This window comes from Oncorhynchus clarkii, unplaced genomic scaffold (genome assembly GCF_045791955.1).
Source record: "Oncorhynchus clarkii lewisi isolate Uvic-CL-2024 unplaced genomic scaffold, UVic_Ocla_1.0 unplaced_contig_8065_pilon_pilon, whole genome shotgun sequence".
Taxonomy (NCBI): Eukaryota; Metazoa; Chordata; class Actinopteri; order Salmoniformes; family Salmonidae; genus Oncorhynchus; species Oncorhynchus clarkii.
Genome location: NW_027258447.1, coordinates 1 through 22,468, shown reverse-complemented (window position 1 = coordinate 22,468; position 22,468 = coordinate 1). Strand labels below are relative to the sequence as shown.

Here is a 22,468-nt window from a genome sequence, read left to right as displayed (position 1 = left end):
TACTGCTGGTTCTGTTCTACCTAATCATTAATGGCACCCACCTGGTATCCCAGGTCTAAATCAATACCTGATTAGAGGGGAACAATGAAGAATAAAGCAGTGGAACTGGCTTCCAGTCCAGATATGAATATGAGGGCTACACAGTATCAATTCTACGTACATGCAGCCACCAAAAAAAAAAACATATTAGACTAAGATCCCTAAGGGTTTAGATTAAACCACTGAGGTTCTTCCATGCTCAGTCAGCACCGTCTTCACTACCTGCATAGGTCATGTGACAGAATGTGAAAGCAGCACCTGCTCGCCTACCAGTGTAGGGCATGTGACAATGTCAAGACGGCACTGCCATCTAGTGGACATGTCATGTAAATCAGGGATCTCCAACAGCAGGCCAGGAGTCTGGTGCTACTTCCAGGACTAACCCTAGCGCTGGTCGATAGGATCATTAAATTACACCCATCTGGCGCCCCAGGTCTAGATAAATACTGAAAATAATCCCACCCAGTTGCCCAGCGTTACCTATGCCAAAACAGGCGTCGGGTCTAGCGAGCTCTTTGGTTAACTCACCTGCTTCAGTCTGGGATTTAAATACTGTCAGGTGTTTTAGCACTGGTATAGAACACACACCTGCAAAGCTTTTCATGACAAGACCACCCTGATATAAAATTAGCTGTCCTCGTCATCACTGATGCGATTAGAACAGCTACTTCTGTTCATTAGCATGTACTCCTGTCAAAGACAGTGGGCTTTCAGTGTACATTATAGAAGTGGCTTCTTCACCTTGCCTTCATCTATACAGATGACAGAATGTCAGCTGGCCAGCACATCCCAAAGATCTGAGAGATGAAGACAAACGTGAGGTTCACCAAGAATTTAACAATGAGAAAACTATTTGATTTAACCTGCAGTGGGTTCCAGCCAATATACATTAAGTGTGTTTACAAATCACATCATTCCCTGAAATGATCAGTAAATTAAAAGTGACAAACGCATTCTGAACATATGACAAGACTTAATGTTGCAAATAGACGACACAGAGTATCACATTACAGTGAATGTTTATTCAATGGCCCAGTAGCAGATGTTACATACAAGACTAATAGTAACAAATACAACACAAGGCAGAATGTCACAACCCTAACACTGAGCCTACCCAGAAACCACCCTGTCACTCCCCCCCAGGACACCATGTAGAACTGAAACAATATGGCTTTATCTCTACCAGTTGGGATAGGTGGAAGTCACTTCTACTCATCTGATCATTTTAGAGCCAGGGGACAGGGGTAAGGTGTTGGCTTCTGGACAGGAGAGCCATCTGAAATAACAGACTCCCTGAAAGGAGTAACACGGAGGTTAAGAGTCAAGGCTTTAGAAACATTTGCGGTGGACGATAGACGGGCCAGATTCCTCATATTCCTGCTTGGAAATCCACATCTGTTGGAAGGTGGAGAGAGAGGCCAGGATGGAACCGCCAATCCACACAGAGTATTTACGCTCGGGAGGGGCGATGATCTGGCAACAAGAGATTTGAACGTATTCATTAGTTAAACAGGGAGATCTAAAGTTGTTTTAGTGCAGAGTACAGTCATAAATTAGTTTTCTGATGAAAGTATTTGGGAAGCCACAAAGACAGAGAAAATAAAATAAGGCTAGTCGAGAGATGCCACACTGAATGCCCATGGGCTAAAAGTCACAGAATCACACGTGAATGCCCACCTTAATCTTCATAGTAGGAGGTGCCAAGCCACTGATCTCCTTCTGCATTCTATCAGCGATGCCAGGGAACATAGTGGTGCCACCTGAGAGAACAGTGTTGGCATACAGGTCTTTCCTGATGTCCACATCACACTTCATGATAGAGTTGTAGGTGGTCTCGTGCACTCCAGTGCTTTCCATGCCTACAAAAGCAAGCATGTACATGTCAATGGCAGCCCTAGGAACAGAAATTAACAGGCCTACAAGTACGGCTCTTTTAATGAGGTCAGTGAACACGCAACTGGCAAGAACCTCAGAGCTCCAGAGGATTGTATAGTGGTGAATGACTGTCACTAAGCTGAGTAACATCGTCTAGACAAGAACATTTGTACATGTATTAAAGAGCCACTCCAGTGGCCAAATGGAACCTTTGTCCGCTGATTTATAAAAAATACATTTACATTTACTCAACTAAGGGGCAATGCTGTTCAATACATTGCTTATGAATAATCATATCAATACGTAACTGAGGGGGCATCTTGTGTGACCTCTCCCAAGAGGAAACATCATTTTCAGAGCCTCCAATTTAGTAGTGGATAAAAATGACGATTGTAGGACTAGAATTACTATAGTCGCCAACCATAGACAAATGGCTTTTAACAAAGACATTTTTAGCTGAAGTTCCCCTTCAAAAGATACTGAAAAACATCTCACCAATGAAGGACGGCTGGAACATGGTCTCAGGGCACCGGAAGCGCTCGTTGCCGATAGTGATGACCTGTCCATCAGGCAGCTCGTAGCTCTTCTCCAGAGAGGAACTGGAGGCAGAGGTCTTCATCTCCTGCTCAAAGTCCAGCGCCACGTAGGCCAGCTTCTCCTTGATGTCGCGCACAATCTCCCTCTCGGCCGTGGTGGTGAAGCTGTAGCCACGCTCAGTCAGGATCTTCATCAGGTAGTCCGTGAGGTCGCGTCCAGCCAGGTCCAGACGCAGGATGGCGTGGGGAAGAGCGTAGCCCTCGTAGATGGGCACCGTGTGGCTAACGCCATCCCCGGAATCCATCACGATTCCTGTGGTGCGACCAGATGCGTACAAAGAAAGCACGGCCTGGATACCTACATACATGGCTGGGCTGTTGAAGGTCTCAAACATGATCTGGGAGAGGAATAGAAGGTGGGAATTAGGACTGTGAGAGACTCTTTATAATACTGCTAAGAATGTGAGGCTCACCACTAATCAATACCTACCCTCAGGCAAGGTGAACAGAGTAACCCTGATGTGAAACTGCTCTACATTCTGCTAGTGGATGAGTCTATGTAAAACCAATTTCTGGGTTTATTTACTACTGCCACAGTGTTTATTTGTAAAACACACTAATGCCCCCACTTACCTGGGTCATCTTCTCCCTGTTGGCTTTGGGGTTGAGTGGAGCCTCTGTGAGCAGGACGGGATGCTCTTCGGGGGCCACACGCAGCTCATTGTAGAAGGTGTGATGCCAGATCTTCTCCATGTCGTCCCAGTTGGTAACAATGCCGTGCTCGATGGGGTACTTCAGAGTCAGGATGCCCCTCTTGCTCTGGGCCTCATCTCCCACGTAGCTGTCCTTCTGTCCCATGCCCACCATCACACCCTGGGGAAAGAGACACTACCGTTACACTTTGTCCCTGCACTACACAAACTCAAGTTACACTACAGAAGTTGTTTTCAAATGTTGGCTTGAGTTGCCTGTATGTTTCACATACACAGCGCAATCAATTTCTGAACTCATGAAATCCCAATCTTTAGTTTTAGGCTACCAATACATTATGCTTTTGTTAGTGGGTTTGGGGAGGGGTGTCCCTTTTTAATGAGGCCATTTCTGGCCAATATTTGTCCATTTAGTGGACCTCTTGGCTCAAGAGCACCCCCAGAAGGAAGAGGTCTGTATAGCCTCTTCAAACTATCCCAAAGTCAAATATAGAGAACATTACCAAAGTAAGAGAACACACAATCAAACATCTTCAAACAAATCAATCAAACAAATTCCAAAATCATGGGTATTATCATGGGTATTAATATGGAGTTGGTCCCCTCCTTGGCTGCTATAATAGCCTCCACTCATCTGAGAAGGCGTTCCACTAGATGTTTGAACAACGCTGTGGGGAATTGCTTCCATTCAGCCACAAGAGCCTTAGTGAAGTCAGGCACTGATGTTGAGCAACAAGGCCTGACTCGCAGTCGGTGTTCCACTTCATCACAAAAGTGTTCAATGGGGTTGAGGTCCGGGCTCTGTGCAGGCCAGTCAAGTTCTTCCATTCGATCCACAGACCATTTCTGTATAGACCTCGCTTTGTGCACAGGAGTATTGTCATGCTGAAACAGGAAATGGTCTTCACCCAAACTGTTACCACAAAGACAGGAGCACAGAATCATCCAGAATGTCATTGTACGCTGTAGCGTTAAGATTTCCCATTAATGGAATTAAGAGGCCTAGCCTGAAACATGGAAAAACTGCCCCAGACCATTATTCCTCCACCAAACTTTGTAGTTGACACTACAGTCGGGCAGGTATCGTTCTCCTGGCCTCCGTCAAACTGCTTCCAGGGGCAGTTTGAAACTCGGTAGGGAGTGTTGACACCAAGGTCAGAACATTTTACATGCTTCAGTAGTCCCATTCTGTGAGCTTTGTGGCCTACCACTTCACAGCTGAGCTATTGTTGCTCCTAGATGTTCCCACTTCAATAACAGCACTTACAGTTGACCAGGACAGCTCTAGCAGGGCAGGAATTTGACAAACTGACTTGTTGGAAATGTGGCATTCTAGGACAGTGCCACATTGAAAGGCAGAGCTTTTCAGTAAGGCCCTTCTACTGACAACATGTGGATGAAACAGCCATTTCCACTCATTTGAAGGAGTGTCCACATATAGTTTGTGTATAAAAGGTATAGCCTATATTAAGTGAATCCGATATCCAAGAGGCCAGTATGGTTCCAACCTGATGTCTGGGTCTTCCAACAATGGAGGGGAAGACAGCACGAGGAGCATCATCTCCTGCAAAGCCAGCCTTGCACATGCCTGAACCATTGTCAACCACCAGTGCAGCAATATCATCTTCAGCCATTCTGGAAAAAAACAAATGAGGATTAATGAAGCAAGGCCTAAAAGCAAGAACAAAGCCATACCATTTTCTGGTGCAGGGTATATCGTCAATACAGACCACCAATTACTACAGTATAAATGAGACAAATTAGAGGTCCCCATTAGTAAGAGTAGACATAGTCAGCTGTAATTCGTAACAATTAGTTAAAAATGTTTAACCACCGATTTAAAGAGAACTAGTCTACTAGCAGACCTTGTAAAAACAGTGGCATTTAACCAAATACAATAATTTGGAACAAAGCAAATAATTCCAATCAGTCATTTATTCTTTCTCAATATATGGCTCCAATCCCAACAGCTCAAACACGTATTCACAGACAAATCCAAGCAAAGCTGTATTTCAAATCAAGTGATTTTAACCATTGCTAGAACACATTTAGCGATACAACTCGACATTTCAGATTGGCTTTCTCAAACGTCGGGATAGTGGCGTTTACTTACCTGTCAGTTAGGATGCTTTCTCTTCAAGAATCCGGGAATGATTATGTCTTCAATGAAGTGTAGCATCCACATTTCAGCAGGAGACTATATACCTCCTTTTCTCCCCAACCGTGCCTCATCCTCCGCCTTCGCGTTCACCTGCTCACACCAAATATGGGAATTGTTTTCAAAAAAAGACACTGGATTGGATTGGGAGGTGTTTTACGGTGGAAGTGACCGACCGTTGTCATTCACAGGGTAGACGACATTAAAGAGATTGGAAGGTAACAGGTACATGTTGGGTTAGCCGAAAGGTTTTGGGTCATTTAAATTCTGTATAATTTGGAAATGTAAGCAACGTCGTTGAATGTGTTAGCAGGCTAACCCAATACCAAGTCAATCCACATTGTGGAAAAGACAACAAAGTAGAGGTCTGGGGAAAAGAGGTCTGGGGCGCTCATATTGTAGTGAGACAAAAGTAGCCGATAGTGCGCGATCAAATGTAATACCTCTATGTGCTCGATCCCTTCGTAATTTATGATCATGGCTTGATTGTTTTGTTTTGTTAAATAAATGTTTCCCAAACTATTATTTTGAAAGATCAGCTGCGTGTCATGCATCAGATCTGCGCACCCTGGACCAGAGTGTTGCATCGAAAGTTTGACGAGAGACAGGCATAGGTGGGCTATGCTGCCCTTCATAGTCTGTAGACATTAATCAAATACATATTAGACCATGTCAAATACGTGACCTGTGTTTAGTTATTCAGTACTTTACAATGCAACCTCAAAGCACCTAGTATACACAGAAAGCCTAATTCTGATCTGATTGGTCAAAATACCAAGAATTGGGCAAAATATCAGAATTGGGCTGCCTTTTGGTAAAAATCAGGTATAATTGCTCCCGAAATACAGGCTAGCAGAAGGCAATTCTTGTAAAAAAAAAACTCAATGTGTGAGAGGCCTGTACTTGTCTGTGGGGCTTTAATTGGCTAACAGGCAGTAGTGGTGTGTAGGTAAAATCACTGGGGAAGTTAAACCTATGTGTTGTGATAATTGCGTTGTTTGCTCTATAACATGTTAGCTCATATGCCTTGCGACCGTGATATATGGGCCTAAGGTCGAGACAATAAGAAGACACAGTGGCTGAATAAATTCAACAACACCTTTGTTTCATCACAAAACCGGAGAGCAACCTCTGTCTGGTGAAGTCCTCAAAGCATATTGAATGTAACAAACAGTTACATGATCTACAGCATGGTCAAGTTAATGTTTCTGACATTTTCAGACTACTAAACAACTGTTGATTTAGAACCACAGAGTTGCCACAAGTTGCAAAGAAAACAGAAGCTGCCTTCACTATTCCAGCACCATTTCAACATCATCTAATCACCTATGCTTAGTCTAATACAGTGACAACTAAAATATACCAAAAACAATTTAGTCCAATCAATGTAAGCTAAATGTGATGTGGCTGTCCATGGTTCTGATTTCTCTCTCACTCCGTGTGTGTGTGTGTGTGCGCGCGCATTTGTGCACGTAGAAAAAAACATGTTGATTTGAAATTCCAATGCCATCCTCCTCTCTTTCATGTTGACGAAACAGTCTATGACTCTGTCATACAGTACACACTTAGTTTTTGTTTTCCTAGGCTACCTGGCTAAAATTCTTGCTCGCAAGCCTAACTTCCTTTCATGGGCAACGATGTGCCGCTAGTTAACATTAGCCTACTACAGAACATTAGCTACATATTGCACTTCCATCCTCTCAGGCCAGGGGCACAATGTATGAATTAATGGTTGGATCAAAATCGCCATTATAATCATTGGCCAGTACGGAGAATTAAGTAAAACCACAAGTCCAAATCCCTATCTCCATCCATGGGTAATTTAGGAAAGGGACAATTTTAGCTAGCTAGCTAGCAAACGGAGGAAAACAGCACAACAAGATACAATTCATGTCTCTGTCAATTATGTTTGACTTTTGATGGGAAATCCATACTGGATTCCATTTACACTTTTTTTTGGGGTGTGCCAGGACCATTCACAGTTGAGCTCGCTCAGTTTAGCTCAACGCCGATTGGCTATTATTATTATTATTTTTAATGATCAAGGGAGGCCAAATGCTTGCTGGCTTCCCTTGCATTCAATGCTACGGGCGGCAATAATGTTGACCAGACAGCATCAGATAGGAGATATGTTAGTAGGAGGAGATATGTTAGTAGGAGATATGTATCTTTAAAATGACTTATTTAAAGCGCCCAGCACGTCATCCTCGTTAACAGTTTAAAAAATGCTGTTTCGCTCGATCGGATGTTTTCTCCGGTGAGATTCGTTCAGCCTCTTGCGAACTGAAGGACGTTTATGTATTGTTTTATTGGTCAATGTTTTGGGAAAGCCTGACTTCCCTTGCTATCTATGAATACACGCTGCTAACAGCGGTAGTAAACTGCTCAACTAAGGGGCAATGCTGTTCAATCTACCACAGACCTGGCTACCTACCAGAAAGTCGTCACTGTAGTTACCACAGCCACAAAGTCCTAAACCCCGCCGATTTCTATAATTTTTATGATAGACAATTTAGATTTTGTGGCTGTGCTTTCTAGTGGAAACCCTACCACACAGCGCTCATCTTACCGCTGTCCCCCACCAACTCAGCAACAATGGTAGTTAATGCTGTTTTAGGTTTTCTGCTGTGTGCCTCTCCTCCATGTTCTGTGGTCAGTCCCTACATGGGACTTCATTTCCCAAGGGCTCATCAATGTGATGGGTTTCTGCAGTGATGTATTACAGCATGTTCATAGACATCCAACAATCTGTTGCTCCACGTATGGTGTGTGAGAGCTGGCGCTTTGTAGGCCTACTTGCTGAGCAATCATTGTACAATTTCTCCATCCCGGCCGTCACGGTTTTGGCATCTAGTCTGGTTTGTATTGCCTTACAGGACTTCTCTGCTGTCGCTTCCCTGTCTCACTCTCTGACATTTTTTAAACTGTTAACGAGGATGACGTGCTGGGCGCTTTAAATAAGTCATTTTAAAGATACATATCTCTTACTAACATATCTCCTACTAACATATCTCCTCCTACTAACATATCTCCTCCTAACATATCTCCTCCTAACATATCTCCTACTAACATATCTCCTCCTAACATATCTCCTACTAACATATCTCCTCCTACTAACATATCTCCTCCTACTAACATATCTCCTACTAACATATCTCCTTCTAACATATCTCCCACTAACATATCTCCACTAACATATCTCCTACTAACATATCTCCTCCTAACATATCTCCTACTAACATATCTCCTCCTACCTAACATATCTCCTACTAACATATCTCCTTCTAACATATCTCCCACTAACATATCTCCACTAACATATCTCCTACTAACATATCTCCTACTAACATTTCTCCTCCTACTAACATATCTCCACTAACATATCTCCTACTAACATATCTCCTACTAACATATCTCCTACTAACATATCTCCTACTAACATATCTCCACTAACATATCTCCTACTAACATATCTCCTACTAACATATCTCCACTAACATATCTCCTACTAACATATCTCCTACTAACATATCTCCACTAACATATCTCCTACTAACATATCTCCTACTAACATATCTCCTACTAACATATCTCCACTAACATATCTCCTACTAACATATCTCCACTAACATATCTCCTACTAACATATCTCCTACTAACATATCTCCACTAACATATCTCCTACTAACATATCTCCTACTAACATATCTCCTACTAACATATCTCCACTAACATATCTCCTACTAACATATCTCCACTAACATATCTCCTACTAACATATCTCCTACTAACATATCTCCACTAACATATCTCCTACTAACATATCTCCTACTAACATATCTCCTACTAACATATCTCCTACTAACATATCTCCTACTAACATATCTCCTCCTAACATATCTCCTACTAACATATCTCCTACTAACATATCTCCACTAACATATCTCCTACTAACATATCTCCACTAACATATCTCCTACTAACATATCTCCACTAACATATCTCCTACTAACATATCTCCTACTAACATATCTCCTACTAACATATCTCCTACTAACATATCTCCACTAACATATCTCCTACTAACATATCTCCACTAACATATCTCCTACTAACATATCTCCTACTAACATATCTCCACTAACATATCTCCTACTAACATATCTCCACTAACATATCTCCTACTAACATATCTCCACTAACATATCTCCTACTAACATATCTCCACTAACATATCTCCTACTAACATATCTCCACTAACATATCTCCTACTAACATATCTCCACTAACATATCTCCTACTAACATATCTCCTACTAACATATCTCCACTAACATATCTCCTACTAACATATCTCCACTAACATATCTCCTACTAACATATCTCCACTAACATATCTCCTACTAACATATCTCCACTAACATATCTCCTACTAACATATCTCCTACTAACATATCTCCTACTAACATATCTCCACTAACATATCTCCTACTAACATATCTCCTCCTACTAACATGAAAGCATTTTAGACAGCAGGTATAGTGTACATGAAACTATGAATGAGGTACTGGTCATCAATAATATTCCTACATAGGAGGAGTAATGCATTTGAGAGCAGATATGACATTTGTCCATTGCTTTGTTTTATTAATTCACAGGTGATATTTATGGATGATTCTATCATTGTTTGGGGAATAAATAAGTTTAAATTAAATATTCAATGACATCAGCACATAATTGGAGCTGTTATGCAAATGTCGAATCCAATAGATAATTCACTCATCCTTTACCTCCTTTTCAGAGAAGATGTTGTTATTGATCAACGATCTCATACCCCACAAGGGGCCAAAGCCTCATGGATTTTCCTCAAAAGGATGGAAAACAGTAAACAGCTAGTTGGGTGTGAAACTGTCACTAATTAGTAAGGAACTCCCCTCACCTGGTTGTCTAGGTCTTATTGGAAAAAACAAAAACCCACAGACACTCGACCCTCCGTGGAATGAGTTTGACACCCGATTTAACCTATGATTCTATACAGCAGGGGCATACTCTGGAGAACTGCTCATACACTGGAGATCTGGAGGTCTGGAGTACTGCTCATACACTGGAGATCTGGAGGTCTGGAGTACTGCTCATACACTGGAGGTCTGGAGTACTGCTCATACACTGGAGGTCTGGAGTACTGCTCATACACTGGAGATCTGGAGTACTGCTCATACACTGGAGGTCTGGAGTACTGCTCATACACGGGAGGTCTGGAGTACTGCTCATACACTGGAGGTCTGGAGTACTGCTCATACACTGGAGATCTGGAGTACTGCTCATACACTGGAGGTCTGGAGTACTGCTCATACACTGGAGATCTGGAGTACTGCTCATACACTGGGGGTCTGGAGTACTGCTCATTTATTATTATTTTTTATTTCACCTTTATTTAACCAGGTAGGCAAGTTGAGAACAAGTTCTCATTTACGATTGCGACCTGGCCAAGAAAAAGCAAAGCAGTTTGACACATACAACGACACAGAGTTACACATGGAGTAAAACAAACATACAGTCAATAATACAGTAGAAACAAGTGTGAGCAAATGAGGTGAGATAAGGGAGGTAAAGGCAAAAAAAAGGCCATGGTGGCGAAGTAAATACAATATAGCAAGTAAAACACTGGAATGGTAGATTTGCAGTGGAAGAATGTGCAAAGGAGCAAAATAAATAAATAAATACAGTAGGGAAAGAGGTGGTTGTTTGGGCTAAATTATAGGTGGGCCATGTACAGGTGCAGTAATCTGTGAGCTGCTCTGACAGCTGGTGCTTAAAGCTAGTAAGGGAGATAAGTGTTTCCAGTTTCAGAGATTTTTGTAGTTCGTTCCAGTCATTGGCAGCAGAGAACTGGAAGGAGAGGCGGCCAAAGAAAGAATTGGTTTTGGGGGTGACCAGAGAGATATACCTGCTGGAGCGTGTGCTACAGGTGGGAGATGCTATGGTGACCAGCGAGCTGAGATAAGGGGGGACTTTACCTAGCAGGGTCTTGTAGATGACATGGAGCCAGTGGGTTTGGCGACGAGTATGAAGCGAGGGCCAGCCAACGAGAGCGTACAGGTCGTAATGGTGGGTAGTGTATAGGGCTTTGGTGACAAAAACGGATGGCAGTGTGTTAAACTGCATCCAATTAGTTGAGTAGGGTATTGGAGGCTATTTTGTAAATGACATCGCCGAAGTCGAGGATTGGTAGGATGGTCAGTTTTACAAGGGTATGTTGGGCAGCATGAGTGAAGGATGCTTTGTTGCGAGATAGGAAGCCAATTCTAGATTTAACTTTGGATTGGAGATGTTTGATGTGGGTCTGGAAGGAGAGTTTACAGTCTAACCAGACACCTAGGTATTTGTAGTTGTCCACGTATTCTAAGTCAGAGCCGTCCAGAGTAGTGATGTTGGTCAGGCGGGCAGGTGCAGGCAGCGATCGGTTGAAGAGCATGCATTTAGTTTTCCTTGTATTTAAGAGCAATTGGAGGCCACAGAAGGAGAGTTGTATGGCATTGAAGCTTGCCTGGAGGGTTGTTAACAGTGTCCAAAGAAGGGCCAGAAGTATACAGAATGGTGTCATCTGCGTAGAGGTGGATCAGAGACTCACCAGCAGCAAGAGCGACATCATTAATGTATAAAGAGAAGAGAGTCGGTCCAAGAATTGAACCCTGTGGCACCCCCATAGAGACTGCCAGAGGTCCGGACAGCAGACCCTCCGATTTGACACACTTAACTCTATCGGAGAAGTAGTTGGTGAACCAGGCGAGGCAATCATTTGAGAAACCAAGGCTTGTCGAGTCTGCCGATGAGGATGTGGTGATTGACAGAGTTGAAAGCCCTGGCCAGATCATTGAATACGGCTGCACAGTAATGTTTCTTATCGATGGCGGTTAAGATATCGTTTAGGACCTTGAGCGTGGCTGAGGTGCACCCATGACCAGCTCTGAAACCAGATTGCATAGCAGAGAGGGTATGGTGAGATTTAAAATGGTCGGTAATCTGTTGTCTTGGCTTTCGAAGATCTTAGAAAGGCAGTGTAGGATAGATATGTCTGTAGCAGTTTGAGTCAAGAGTGTCCCCCCCCTTTGAAGAGGGGGATGACCGCAGCTGCTTTCCAATCTTTAGGAATCTCAGACGACACGAAAGAGGATGAACAGGCTAGTAATAGGGGTGGCAACAATTTCGGCAGATAATTTTAGAAAGGGTCCAGATTGTCTAGCCCGGCTGATTTGTAGGTCCAGATTTTGCAGCTCTTTCAGAACATCAGCTGACTGGATTTGGGAGAAGGAGAAATACACTGGAGGTCTGGAGTACAGCTCGTACACTGGAGGTCTGGACTACTGCTGGTTTTCTGTTCTACGTAATCATTAATGGCACCTACCTGGTATCCCACGTCTAAATCAATACCTGATTAGAGGGGAACAATGAAAAATAAAGCAGTGGAACTGGCTTCCAGTCCAGATAATAATATGAGGGCTATACAGTATCAGTTCTAGGTACATGCAGCCACCAAAGAAAAACCTAAGATCCCTAAGGATTTAGATTAAACCACTGAGGTTCTCCCATGCTCAGTCAGCACCGTCTTCACTACCAGTGTAGGTCATGTGACAGAATGTGAAAGTAGCACCTGCTCCCCTAGTGTAGGGCATGTGAAGACAGCACTGCCATCTAGTGGACATATGTAAATCAGGGATCTCCAACTGCTGGCCTGGAGTCTGGTGCTACTTCCAGGACTAACCCTAGCGCTGTTCAATAGGATCATTAAATTACACCCATCTGGTGCCCCAGGTCTAGATAAATACTGAAAATAATCAGTGAACCTGGCTTCGATTGAAATGTGCCTGCTGTATGAAGTCCCACCCAGTTGCCCAGCGTTACCTATGCCAAAACAGGCGTCGGGTCTAGCGAGCTCTTTGGTTAACTCACCTGCTTCAGTCTGGGATTTAAATACTGTCAGGTGTTTTAGCACTGGTATAGAACACACACCTGCAAAGCTTTTCATGACAAGACCACCCTGATATAAAATTAGCTGTCCTCGTCATCACTGATGCGATTAGAACAGCTACTTCTGTTCATTAGCATGTACTCCTGTCAAAGACAGTGGGCTTTCAGTGTACATTATAGAAGTGGCTTCTTCACCTTGCCTTCATCTATACAGATGACAGAATGTCAGCTGGCCAGCACATCCCAAAGATCTGAGAGATGAAGCCATAGACGTGAGGTTCACCAAGAGAATTTAACATTGAGAAAACTATTTGATTTAACCTGCAGTGGGTTCCAGCCAATGACAAATACATTAAGTGTGTTTCCAAATCAGATTATTCCCTGAAATGATCAGTAAATTAAAAGTGACAAACGCATTCTGAACATATGACAAGACTTAATGTTGCAAATAGACGACACAGAGTAAGTATCACATTACAGTGAATGTTTATTCAATGGCCCAGTAGCAGATGTTACAGCAAGACTAATAGTAACAAATACAACACAAGGCAGAATGTCACAACCCTAACACTGAGCCTACCCAGAAACCACCCTGTCACTCCCCCCCAGGACACCATGTAGAACTGAAACAATATAGCTTTATCTCTACCAGTTAGGATAGGTGGAAGTCACGTCTACTCATCTGATCATTTTAGAGCCACACAAATGCTTAGGGGACAGGGGCAAGGTGTTGGCTTCTGGACAGGAGAGCCATCTGAAATAACAGACTCCCTGAAAGGAGTAACACGGAGGTTAAGAGTCAAGGCTTTAGAAACATTTGCGGTGGACGATAGACGGGCCGGATTCCTCGTATTCCTGCTTGGAAATCCACATCTGTTGGAAGGTTGAGAGAGAGGCCAGGATGGAACCGCCAATCCACACAGAGTATTTACGCTCGGGAGGGGCGATGATCTGGCAACAAGAGATTTGAACATATTCATTAGTAAAACAGGGAGATCTAAAGTTGTTTTAGTGCAGAATACAGTCATAAATCAGATTTCTGATGAAAGTATTTGGGAAGCCACAAAGACAGAGAAAATAAAATAAGGCTAGTCGAGAGATGCCACACTGAATGCCCATGGGCTAAAAGTCACAGAATCACACGTGAATGCCCACCTTAATCTTCATAGTAGGAGGTGCCAAGCCACTGATCTCCTTCTGCATTCTATCAGCGATGCCAGGGAACATAGTGGTGCCACCTGAGAGAACAGTGTTGGCATACAGGTCTTTCCTGATGTCCACATCACACTTCATGATAGAGTTGTAGGTGGTCTCGTGCACTCCAGTGCTTTCCATGCCTACAAAAGCAAGCATGTACATGTCAATGGCAGCCCTAGGAACAGAAATTAACAGGCCTACAAGTACGGCTCTTTTAATGAGGTCAGTGAACACGCAACTGGCAAGAACCTCAGAGCTCCAGAGGATTGTATAGTGGTGAATGACTGTCACTAAGCTGAGTAACATCGTCTAGACAAGAACATTTGTACATGTATTAAAGAGCGACTCCAGTGGCCAAATGGAACCTTTGTCCGCTGATTTATAATAAATACATTTAAAACAAGCCAGAAAGTTGGGTGTTTAGTGCTTATGAATAATCATATCAATACGTAACTGAGGGGGCATCTTGTGTGACCTCTCCCAAGAGGAAACATCATTTTCAGAGCCTCCAATTTAGTAGTGGATAGAAATGACGATTTCAGGACTAGAATTACTATAGTCGCCAACCATAGACAAATGGCTTTTAACAAAGACATTTTTAGCTGAAGTTCCCCTTCAAAAGATACTGAAAAACATCTCACCAATGAAGGACGGCTGGAACATGGTCTCAGGGCACCGGAAGCGCTCGTTGCCGATAGTGATGACCTGTCCATCAGGCAGCTCGTAGCTCTTCTCCAGAGAGGAACTGGAGGCAGAGGTCTTCATCTCCTGCTCAAAGTCAAGCGCCACGTAGGCCAGCTTCTCCTTGATGTCGCGCACAATCTCCCTCTCGGCCGTGGTGGTGAAGCTGTAGCCACGCTCAGTCAGGATCTTCATCAGGTAGTCTGTGAGGTCGCGTCCGGCCAGGTCCAGACGCAGGATGGCGTGGGGAAGAGCGTAGCCCTCGTAGATGGGCACCGTGTGGCTAACGCCATCCCCGGAATCCATCACGATTCCTGTGGTGCGACCAGATGCGTACAAAGAAAGAACGGCCTGGATACCTACATACATGGCTGGGCTGTTGAAGGTCTCAAACATGATCTGGGAGAAGAATAGAAGGTGGGAATTAGGACTGTGAGAGACTTTATAAAAAGGGGGTTTTAAACACATATTCTTAGCAGTATTTGTGAGGCCCACCACTAATCAATACCTACCCTCAGGCAAGGTGAACAGAGTAACCCTGATGTGAAACTGCTCTACATTCTGCTAGTGGATGAGGAGTCTATGTAAATAAAATGGCTGGGTTTATTTACTACTGCCACAGTGTTTATTTGTAAAAAACACTAATGCCACCACTTACCTGGGTCATCTTCTCCCTGTTGGCTTTGGGGTTGAGTGGGGCTTCTGTGAGCAGGACGGGATGCTCTTCGGGGGCCACACGCAGCTCATTGTAGAAGGTGTGATGCCAGATCTTCTCCATGTCGTCCCAGTTGGTAACAATGCCGTGCTCGATGGGGTACTTCAGAGTCAGGATGCCCCTCTTGCTCTGGGCCTCATCTCCCACGTAGCTGTCCTTCTGTCCCATGCCCACCATCACACCCTGGGGAAAGAGACACTACCGTTACACTTTGTCCCTGCACTACACAAACTCAAGTTACACTACAGAAGTTGTTTTCAAATGTTGGCTTGAGTTGCCTGTATGTTTCACATACACAGCGCAATCAATTTCTGAACTCATGAAATCCCAATCTTTAGTTTTAGGCTACCAATACATTATGCTTTTGTTAGTGGGTTTGGGGAGGGGTGTCCCTTTTTAATGAGGCCATTTCTGGCCAATATTTGTCCATTTAGTGGACCTCTTGGCTCAAGAGCACCCCCAGAAGGAAGAGTTCTGTATAGCCTCTTCAAACTCCATCCCAAAGTCAAATATAGAGATAGCATGTGTCTACTTACAGTAATGTTCTCTCAAACATCTAAATTCCAAAATCAGGGGTATTAATATAGAGTTTGTCCCCTCCTTTGCTGCTATAATAGCCTCCACTCATCTGAGAACACTTTTCACTAGATGTTTGAACAACGCTGTGGGGAATTGCTTCCATTCAGCCACAAGAGCATTAGTGAAGTCAGGCACTGATGTGGAGAAAAATAGGCCTGACTCGCAGTCAGTGTTCCACTTCATCACAAAAGTGTTCGATGGGGTTGAGGTCCGGGCTCTGTGCAGGCCAGTCAAGTTCTTCCATACAATCCACAGACCATTTCTGTATAGACCTCGCTTTGTGCACAGGAGTATTGTCATGCTGAAACAGGAAATGGTCTTCACCCAAACTGTTACCACAAAGACAGGAGCACAGAATCATCCAGAATGTCATTGTATGCTGTAGCGTTAAGATTTCCCATTAATGGAATTAAGAGGCCAAGCCTGAAACATGGAAAAACAGCCCCAGACCATTATTCCTCCACCAAACTTTGTAGTTGACACTAGTCGGGCAGGTATCGTTCTCCTGGCATCCGCCAAACCCAGATTCATCTGTCGGACTGCAAGATGGTGAAGCGCGAGTCAGCACTCAAGACAACTTGTTTCCACTACTTCAGAGACCAATGGCAGTGAGCTTTACACCTCTCCAGCCAACGCTTGGCGATGCGCATAGTGATCTTAGGCTTGTGTGCAGCTGCTTGGCCACGGAAACTAACTCCATTAAGCTCCGGACGAACAGTTCTTGTGCTGACGTTGCTTCCAGGGGCAGTTTGAAACTCAGTAGGGAGTGTTGCAACCAAGGTCAGACAATTTTTACATGCTTCAGAAGTCCCATTCTGTGAGCTTGTGTGGCCTACCACTTCACAGCTGAGATATTGTTGCTCCTAAATGTTTCCACTTCACGATTACAGTTGACCAGGGCAGCTCTAGCAGGGCAGAAATTTGACAAACTGACTTGGAAAGGTGGCATTCTAGGACAGTGCCACGTTGAAAGTCAGAGCTACTGACAACATGTGGATGAAACAGCCAAATCCACTCATTTGAAGGAGTGTCCACATATAGTTTGTGTATAAAAGTATAGCCTATATTAAGTGAATCCGATATCCAAGAGGCCAGTATGGTTCCAACCTGATGTCTGGGTCTTCCAACAATGGAGGGGAAGACAGCACGAGGAGCATCATCTCCTGCAAAGCCAGCCTTGCACATGCCTGAACCATTGTCAACCACCAGTGCAGCAATATCATCTTCAGCCATTCTGGAAAAAAACAAATGAGGATTAATGAAGCAAGGCCTAAAAGCAAGAACAAAGCCATACCATTTTCTGGTGCAGGGTATATCGTCAATACAGACCACCAATTACTACAGTATAAATGAGACAAATTAGAGGTCCCCATTAGTAAGAGTAGACATAGTCAGCTGTAATTCGTAACAATTAGTTAAAATGTTTAACCACCGATTTAAAGAGAACTAGTCTACTAGCAGACCTTGTAAAAACAGTGGAATTGAACCAAATACAATAATTTGGAACAAAGCAAAGAATTCCAATCAGTCATTTATTCTTTCTCAATATATGGCTCTGATCCCAACAGCTCAAACACGTATTCACAGACAAATCCAAGCAAAGCTGTATTTCAAATCAAGTGATTTTAACCATTGCTAGAACACATTTAGCGATACAACTCGACATTTCAGATTGGCTTTCTCAAACGTCGGGATAGTGGCGTTTACTTACCTGTCAGTTAGGATGCTTTCTCTTCAAGAATCCGGGAATGATTATGTCTTCAATGAAGTGTAGCATCCACATTTCAGCAGGAGACTATATACCTCCTTTTCTCCCCAACCGTGCCTCATCCTCCGCCTTCGCGTTCACCTGCTCACACCAAATATGGGCATTGTTTTCAAAAAAAGACACTGGATTGGATTGGGAGGTGTTTTACGGTGGAAGTGACCGACCGTTGTCATTCACAGGGTAGACGACATTAAAGAGATTGGAAGGTAACAGGTACATGTTGGGTTAGCCGAAAGGTTTTGGGTAATTTAAATCAGTATAATTGGGAAATGTAAGCAACGTCATTGCAGGCTAACCCAATATCAAGTCAACCCACATTGTGGAAAAGACAACAAAGTAGAGGTCTGGGGAAAAGAGGTCTGGGGCGCTCATATTGTAGTGAGACAAAAGTAGCCGATAGTGCGCGATCAAATGTAATACCTCTATGTGCTCGATCCCTTCGTAATTTATGAACTTGGCTTGATTGTTTTGTTTTGTTAAATAAATATTTCCCAAACTATTATTTTGAAAGATCAGCTGCGTGTCATGCATCAGATCTGCGCACCCTGAACCAGAGTGTTGCATCAAAAGTTTGACGAGAGACAGGCATAGGTGGGCTATGCTGCCCTTCATAGTCTGTAGACATGAATCAAATACATATTAAACCATGTCAAATACGTGACCTGTGGTTAGTTATTCAGTACTTTACAATGCAACCTCAAAGCACCTAGTATACACAGGCAGCCTAATTCTGATGTGATTGGTCAAAATACCAATACTTGGGCAAAATATCAGAATTGGGCTGCCTTTTGGTAAAAATCTGGTATCTGAAACCATTTCCTTATATTAATTATAAACTGGGTGGTTCGAGCCCTGAATGCTGATTGGCTGACAGCCATGGTATATCAGACCGTATACCACGGGTATGACAACACATGTATTTTTACTCCTCTAATAACGTTGGTATAGTTATAATAGCAGTAAGGCACCTCAGAGGTTAGTGATATACTGTATGGCCAATATACCGCGGCTAAGGGCTGTGTCCAGGCACTCTGCATTGTTAGCCGTTGTACAGTATACTGGCCATATAACACACCTCCTCAGGCTGTATTGCTTAATTAGAACATATAAAACATAGGTCTGCATAGCCCACAGGAGCTGTGTAGTAGAAACAGGAGATATTTATTCTGGTACCATTAACATATAACCTTTAACCTAAGGGGAAGAATCGGAAACTCTTTATCCAAGGGGTTATTTGTCACATAAATGGAAAGTTTTTGTGACAGAAGAAGCTGTTTAGTAGTAAAGAGGATTAATGTCTGTGTACATACTCTACTGGTCTTGCTGGAGACACTTTCACAGTTATAGTCAGTCTGTCTTCAGAAAAAATGGATCTATACATCTGTGTCATATCTATGCAATAATTGAGGTTACCCATTTTAACTTCCTTTTCTAAAATGCAGATATTTTCCTGTGTATGACCACTAAGGGGCAATGCAGTTCAATCTACCACAGACCTGGCTACCTACCAGATGGTCGTCAATGTAGTTACCACAGCCACAAAGTCATAAACCCCGCCTATTTCTATCATTTTTACAGACAATTAGACAATTTTGACTTTGTGGCTGTGCTTACTAGTGGAAACCCTACCACACAGCGCTCATCTTACCGCTGTCCCCCACCCACTCAGCAACAATGGTAGTTAATGCCGTTTTAGGTTTTCTGCTGTGTGCCTCTCCTCCATGTTCTGTGGTCAGTCCCTACATGGGACTTCATTTCCCAAGAGCTCATCAATGAAATGTGTTTCTGCAGTGATGTATTACAGCTTGTTCATAGACATCCAACAATCTGTTGCTCCACGTATGGTGTTTGAGAGCTGACGCTTTTTAGGCCTACTTGCAGAGCAATCATTGTACAATTTCTCCATCCCGGCCGTCACGGTTTTGGCATCTAGTCTGGTTTGTATTGCCTTACAGGACTTCTCTGCTGTCGCTTCCCAATCTCACTCTCTGACATTTTTTAAACTGTTAACGAGGATGACGTGCTGGGCGCTTTAAATAAGTCATTTTAAAGATACATATCTCCTACTAACATATCTCCTACTAAAATATCTCCTCCTAACATATCTCCTACTAACATATCTCCTCCTACTAACATATCTCCTACTAACATATCTCCTACTAACATATCTCCTACTAACATATCTCCTACTAAGTCTGAGGTCCTGAGCGCTCTGGAGTAGGTTTTCATCAAGGATCTCTCTGTATTTAGCTCCATTAATCTTTCCCTCGATCCTGCCTAGTCTCACAGTCCCTGCCACTGAAAAACATCCCCACAGCATGATGCTGCAAGCACCATGCTTCACCGTACGGATGGTGCCAGGTTTGCTCCAGACGTGACGTTTGGCATTCAGGCCAAAGAGTTCAATCTTGGTTTCATCAGACCAGAGAATGTTCTTTCTCATGGTCGGAGAGTCCTTTAGGTGCCTTTTGACAAACTCCAGGAGGGCTTTTACTGAGGAGTGCCTTCTGTCTGGCGACTATCATTATGGCCTGATTCTCCCATCTCCACAGAGGAACTCTGGAGCTCTCTCAGAGTGACCATCGAGTTCTTGGTCACCTCCCTGACCAAGGCCCTTCTCCCCCGATTGGTCAGTTTGGCCAGGCGGCCAGCTCTAGGAAGAGTCTTGGTGGTTCTTAACTTCTTCCATTTAAGAATGATAGAGGTCACTGTGTTCTTGGGGACCTTCAATGCTGCAGACATTTTTTGGTACCCTTCTCCAGATCTGTGCCTTGACACAATCCTGTCTCGGAGCTCTACGGACAATTCCTTCAACCTCAATATCTGCAATATCTCTCATTATGAGACATTCAGTCCTACAGGGGTCTCTCATCAATATGAGACATTCAGTCCTACAGGGGTCTCTCATAATTATGAGTCATTCAGTCCTACAGGGGTCTCTCATCATTATGAGACATTCAGTCCTCCAGGGGTCTCTCATCATTATGAGACATTCAGTCCTACAGGGGTCTCTCATCATTATGAGTCAGTCAGTCCTACAGGGGTCTCTCATCATTATGAGACATTCAGTCCTACAGGGGTCTCTCATCATTATGAGTCATTCAGTCCTACAGGGGTCTCTCATCATTATGAGTCATTCAGTCCTACAGGGGTCTCTCATCATTATGAGACATTCAGTCCTCCAGGGGTCTCTCATCATTATGAGACATTCAGTCCTACAGGGGTCTCTCATCATTATGAGACATTCAGTCCTACAGGGGTCTCTCATCATTATGAGTCAGTCAGTCCTACAGGGGTCTCTCATCATTATGAGACATTCAGTCCTACAGGGGTCTCTCATCATTATGAGACATTCAGTCCTCCAGGGGTCTCTCATCATTATGAGACATTCAGTCCTACAGGGGTCTCTCATCATTATGAGACATTCAGTCCTACAGGGGTCTCTCATCATTATGAGACATTCAGTCCTACATGGGTCACTAATCATTATGAGACATTCAGGGGTTACTTTTTAATGGTACGTTTACAAACATATATTATGATAAATATAATTGAAACTTGTGTCTCATTATGGTAATTGGTGAAATAAGTACAGCCAGTTTAAATTGTAAAAATAATAATAAGCAGATAATAAGAAAAGACAACCAGTATTTACCTGGCTAAAAGAGAAGGAATATAATATCTATTGTTTACAGGAAACACATTCAACACTTTTAGATGAAGTTTTGGTTTGTGGAAAATGGACTGGGGGGGGGCAAAATATATTTCTCCCATGGGCAAAGAAATTTAAAAGGGATGATAATTAACAGTCACTTTGATCCAAATGTGCAAATTGTCCAAACAGATCCGCAAGGTACAGTGAAAAGTATTTAGTCAGCCACCAATTGTGCAAGTTCTCCCACTTAAAAAGATGAGAGAGGCCTGTAATTTTCATCATAGGTAAACTTCAACTATGACAGACAAAAAGAGAAAAAAAAGAAATCCAGAAAATCACATTGCAGGATTTTTAATGAATTTATTTGCAAATTATGGTGGAAAATAAGTATTTGGTCAATAACAAAAGTTTATCTCAATACTTTATTATATACCCTTTGTTGGCAATGACAGAGGTCAAACGTTTTCTGTAAGTCTTCACAAGGTTTTCACACACTGTTGCTGGTATTTTGGCCCATTCCTCCATGCAGATCTCCTCTAGAGCAGTGATGTTTTGGGGCTGTCAGCAGAGAGTGGTCTGGGGTTAGCA

General features: G+C 43.2%; 2 protein-coding genes across 2 annotated transcripts; both read right to left on the bottom strand.

Moving 5' to 3' along the window:
* Window positions 1–1,234: 1,234 nt before the first annotated feature.
* LOC139396951 (actin, non-muscle 6.2) lies at window positions 1,235–5,374 on the bottom strand. The gene is made up of 6 exons (XM_071143881.1): window positions 5,274–5,374; window positions 4,669–4,795; window positions 3,084–3,323; window positions 2,410–2,848; window positions 1,717–1,898; window positions 1,235–1,512 (listed from the first exon to the last, which is right to left on the bottom strand). Exons 2-6 carry the CDS (start codon window positions 4,792–4,794, stop codon window positions 1,369–1,371), a joined length of 1,131 nt encoding a protein of 376 aa, XP_070999982.1. The 5' UTR covers window position 4,795; window positions 5,274–5,374; the 3' UTR covers window positions 1,235–1,368.
* An 8,485-nt stretch (window positions 5,375–13,859) lies between these two features.
* Window positions 13,860–18,269, bottom strand: LOC139396949 (actin, non-muscle 6.2). Its single transcript, XM_071143880.1, has 6 exons — window positions 18,169–18,269; window positions 17,565–17,691; window positions 15,822–16,061; window positions 15,124–15,562; window positions 14,441–14,622; window positions 13,860–14,236 (listed from the first exon to the last, which is right to left on the bottom strand). Exons 2-6 carry the CDS (start codon window positions 17,688–17,690, stop codon window positions 14,093–14,095), a joined length of 1,131 nt encoding a protein of 376 aa, XP_070999981.1. The 5' UTR covers window position 17,691; window positions 18,169–18,269; the 3' UTR covers window positions 13,860–14,092.
* Between the last annotated feature and the right edge of the window lie 4,199 nt (window positions 18,270–22,468).